Source organism: Podarcis bocagei (assembly GCF_964188305.1).
Source record: "Podarcis bocagei genome assembly, chromosome: 2".
NCBI classification, from domain to species: Eukaryota; Metazoa; Chordata; class Lepidosauria; order Squamata; family Lacertidae; genus Podarcis; species Podarcis bocagei.
In genome coordinates this window covers 64,539,450-64,544,339 of record NC_138126.1, presented here as the reverse complement: position 1 = coordinate 64,544,339, position 4,890 = coordinate 64,539,450, and the positions used below count along the sequence as shown (strand labels likewise).

At 42.2% G+C, this 4,890-nt stretch overlaps 1 protein-coding gene across 1 annotated transcript; it reads right to left on the bottom strand.

Annotated features, from left to right (window-relative positions):
* Positions 1 to 623: 623 nt before the first annotated feature.
* Positions 624 to 4,348, bottom strand: LOC308582132 (ovomucoid-like). The gene is made up of 4 exons (XM_081185009.1): positions 4,221 to 4,348; positions 3,212 to 3,240; positions 2,384 to 2,493; positions 624 to 790 (listed from the first exon to the last, which is right to left on the bottom strand). The coding sequence occupies exons 1-4, from the start codon at positions 4,273 to 4,275 to the stop codon at positions 730 to 732; spliced, it is 255 nt and encodes an 84-aa protein (XP_081041135.1). The 5' UTR covers positions 4,276 to 4,348; the 3' UTR covers positions 624 to 729.
* Between the last annotated feature and the right edge of the window lie 542 nt (positions 4,349 to 4,890).

Below are 4,890 nucleotides of genomic sequence, written 5' to 3'. Positions count from 1 at the left end.
GGCCTCCCCCTTGCCTCCTCTTCTGCACAGCCTAACCCGTCCTGAGGATTTCTCCAATCCTCCAGAGGAAATTAGGGGACAGAGTGGGATGCACAGGTAGGGAAAGCAGAGAGGAAGGGAATCCCATTGCAATAATATTTATTCTTACACTAGTGCACGACTGTGGCTGAATACACAGATATATATTGTTATATATCAATTTAAATGATGTTTTTTTGTATTTTTCTCTCATTTCTCTCATTTCTGTCTGTTTCTTTTTCTCCTTTTCTTCTATTGGAAATCAATAAAAAAGTTTTTAAAAAGTAACATGGCAGGGTGATGGGTTCTAGCTTCAATGTCTAACTAAATCATCTGGCTACAGGTGGGGTTTTTTTGGTTTTTTAATCTACATAAATCAATTGCCTGAAGTCAGAAGTGTTACAGTCCAAAGGGAGTAGATTCTGCTGATTGTTTGACTTAGTTCTTTCATTGTGCGTTATTAGTAACAAAATTCCAGATCTCTCTTTCACCCAAATCACATAATAAATTAAAAAGTAGATAATACAGAAATAAATGTATGGAGAGGTTTATAATGCTGAGCTTATTTATTGATAAATCAAATGAAGATGTTGCAAGATATTCACTGGCTAGCAGAACAGAGCATAAGCAGAGGGAATAATAATGAATTTCTTCCTGGAGATGGCATGAACAGGGTATGATGAGAAATCGACCTTCTTTTATAGATGTTCTTTAGTCGTCAAATTTTCTGCAGTCTCCAAAGTTCCTCAGTCTAAGACGTCTTTCACTTTGGCTGATGCGGGAAAGACAATGCGAAGAACTCAGGATGAGAATTCAGAAGATGCAAGCTTCGTTATTACTCATTAAACAGAAATAGTATTGGTGAGAAAGGTAAGGGAAATGGATGAGAAAGAATCCTGTCCAATAACCTTGAAGAGATAGGGTTAAGTATAATTGCTTGATTCTACATTGACATTTAAAATAACTGCATGTGTATCGCTCAAGACATGACATTGGAAGCTAAGAAAGAGCAACAGAATGCCTAACATTTAAATGATTAACTGAGAATATATCTCTGCTACTCATCATGATCACATGGGGTATTCAATTGCAGATCTCCATTTTAGGTGTGTGAGTTGGTCTTTGTTTTTCTGAAAAAGGGCTGAAGAGATAGGACCACTAATGACTCCCTGTCCAGGAGAAAATAGCCTCCAGGCTAATGGAGTCTGTGTGGAGAGAAAGAGCTTTGTTTTCAGCTCTGGGAAAAGTTATTTCATATTTCTAAGATGTTAGGCCTGTGTTGGAACAAGCACATGATATTATGCGACTATTGGGTGTATCATTATTGTTTTGTGTCTGGTTTTGGAACAAGTTTTGTTAGTAAAGCTTAGGAAACATATTTTTTGACTGGGCAAGAAAGACTGGGCAAGAAGACTGGGCAAGAAGAACCAGTGGCGTAGCATGGGTTGTCAGTACCCGGGGCAAGGCAAGTAATTTGCGCCCCTAACCCGTGGATTTGCGCCCCCTAACCCGTGGATTTGCGCCCCCTAACCCTAACCCCAGATGTTGCGCCCGGTGCGGCCGGCCCCCCCTGCACCCCCCACGCTACGCCACTGAGAAGAACCAGTTTTTATTCACCTATTGCTTCTAAAGAGCAATATTAATAAACACAATAGCCGCTACCCATCAATCTAGACAATACTGAGCTGGATGGACCAGTGGTCTGACTCTGTATAAGGCAGCTTCTTATGTTCATATGTTCTTTCCAGCACCACTGCTTGGTAAAACACCCCCACTTTCCAGCTTTCACTGTTCATCCATGTCAGAAGCTTCTGTAAGAGTATATGTTAAGACTTCTCACCAGAGCAATTCTGAGATCCACATTAGGGAAGCACCTAGTGTAAGCCTTTCCTACCTTCACAATAACTTTGTTATTACCCCCTAATTCCCTGATGGACCTTTGTGTTCTTTTTCTTATGGGCCAACCTTACTACTTTTTGTGTCGTGATAGGCATGGTGGGGCACTTCAACACGATTGCCCTTCTGACAGGGGCATCTCTGCTCCTTGGGGGTGGGGAAAGAGAGTGGTGAGGAGGTTGGTGGACTTGTAAAAGGGTAAAAGAGTATTGGGAAATGATCCATAATGAATTGGGGGGGAGATATTTAAAAGTACCCCCCCCCGAGTCCTTTCTGTTGGGGATGATTCAGAATGATATTCCCAGGTGTCAAAAAATGTTATTTATGTATGCTACTACTGCGGCCTGTGCTTTGTTAGCCCAAAAATGGAAAACAAGCAATGTCCCAACCAAAGACGAATGGAAATTTAAGTTGACAGAATTGCACGGCTTGCAGACATTTCCACCTCATAAGCAAAACCTGTACTCACATATACGCATTGCAGAAGGCACACTTGTTGCCATATGACATGCCATCAGAGCCACAGTGGGGATTGAGTTCCAGAGTGCACTGTGGTTTTGGATATCCTCGACAATATCTCTACAGAGAGAGTAAATTTTACAGTATTATCCATTTTCTGGCAAATCTCATGTGGTTGCTTTTACCAATCAGGTCTTAGTTGCACATCAGGTTTTTCTTCTTTTAAGAAATCACAAACACACCCACCCCCAAAATGAAGAGTACTGATAAAATGGGACAGGGCTGCAGTCTTATTTTTGCACAAAGCAAATCTGCTGAACTCAAAGGCGTCCTGCAAACATTGCAACCAACTATGCTGTGGAAGGACTGGCAAGGAGAGAGGTGGTGCAAAAAGCCATCTGTGTAAACTCCAATAAAGTAGTAGAAGAAGAAGAGTTTGGATTTGATATCCCGCCTTTCACTCCCTTTAAGGAGTCTCAAAGCGGCTAACATTCTCCTTTCCCTTCCTCCCCCACAACAAACACTCTGTGAGGTGAGTGGGGTGGGCTGAGAGACTTCAAAGAAGTGTGACTGGCCCAAGGTCACCCAGCAGCTGCATGTGGATGAGCGGAGAGGCGAACCCGGTTCACCAGATTATGAGTCCACTGCTCCCAACCACTACACCATGAATTTGTCTAATCCCTTTCAATGCCATCAAGGGGGTGGTGGTGGCTATCACTGCCTCCCGTGGGAGCGAGTTCTATAGTTTAACCATGAGCTGCAGGAAAAAGCAATATTACACATCTTGACAGCAAGTTATTAGGATGTTCTGTAATAAGAATAAATGACTGCAACTCACCCGTTCAAAACTTGCTTCAGTGACAACGGCTAGAATGAAAACATACAAAATGTAAAAATTCCAAAGCAAATCTACATGTTGAATAATAGTCCATTTGAGAACAAGATACCCTTAATGAGGAGGGGAAGGTGGAGGCTACAACCTCCCCTCCAACCAAACAAAGGCTTACTCAATGCCTGACTTGCTTCTCCATTTGAAAACATTTGAAAAATGAGATACATTTTATCCTACATTTCCTTTGTTCTCTAGTGAGGTTTGGCAATATGCAGCTGAATTTAAATGTCCCTGATCAGTTGATGGGAAGAGAATCAAATCAAATCAAACTAGCTAATCAGTTGACGATACCAGTGGCGTAGCGTGGGTTGTCAGCACCCGGGGCAAGGCAAGTAATTTTCGCCCCCTAACCCGTGGATTTGCGCCCCCTAACCCTAACCCCCAGATGTTGCGCCCGGTGCGGCCGGCCCCCCCTGCACCCCCCACGCTACACCACTGGACGATACTAATAAAGAAAACCTTTTCAACTCCTAGCTGAACTGAAGCCCATTCTGTTGCTGTGATAGAGTAAATCTCACATGACAAGATATTCTTTCTCGTTACTAGTGACTAATTTCATATAGAAGCTTCCTTGAGAATAGCTACATCTGAGCATTCACAAGAATATGTGAGAGTTCAACTCTCTCTCTCTCTCTCTCTCTCTCTCTCTCTCTCTGTGTGTGTGTGTGTGTGTGTGTGTGTGTGTGTTTGAGAGATGTGCTTCTCTGTTCCCATGTACCTGTGTGTGACAACAATGCCTCCTTCTTCCACAAGCTTTCACAAATGAAGCACTTTGGCTTTCAGGGAGATTTTATCAGATTCAGTTGTCAACCTAATAAGAGCCTTCATATAGTTTTTGGAACACCTGGACAATTCATGGATTTTGGGTTCCTTTCTGAGATGGAGTATCTAATGGAACATTTGTAGAAATATCTTTTCCCCAAAGGGAACCTTTGTAATGTGAAATACGACTCACCTGAGTACAAAAAGAAGAACATCAGAGTGAGGAGGAGAAAACTGCCTGGCTTCATGATGGTGCTGATGGATTTAACTATGTCGTCCTCTTAGTGCTTTTCCGAGCAGTAGATCCTTCTCAGAGTTCACTGGCTGCAGTGAGGTCTGGACTCTCTGCCCTGAATATATAGAAGTCTCTGTGGCCCTGATGATGAAAACTCCCAGTCTCAAGAAATATTTACATGTGGAAATAGGATATTACAAAGGGCTGCAATGTGATGTACCAAGCATAACAGTTCCTTTCCTGTGCAGAACCCAGGCACGCGCAAGAGATATGGTAACCAGTACCTTAGGAAGTAGCATACGAAGTAGCTTGTCTTGACCATAAGCCAAACCCATGATGAAAAAGGACTATAATGACAAATTGCATATCACATAGTATTGGTCCAATTTATTTGTGTCTTCAGACGGTCACCCTGACCTGAACCAGGCCCTATTTGGCCCTGACTGATCTCTAGAAACAAATCTCTAGAAATTTATTTATTCATTTATTTTTATCCATAATGTTGTTGCTTTTTGACAGAACAGGGCTTTCCTAACATCTCTCAACACCCTTACTTTACAAGCTATAATTGCCAGGATTCTTTTGGGGAAAGTCATGACTGTTTAGAATGGTATAAGAACATAAGAAA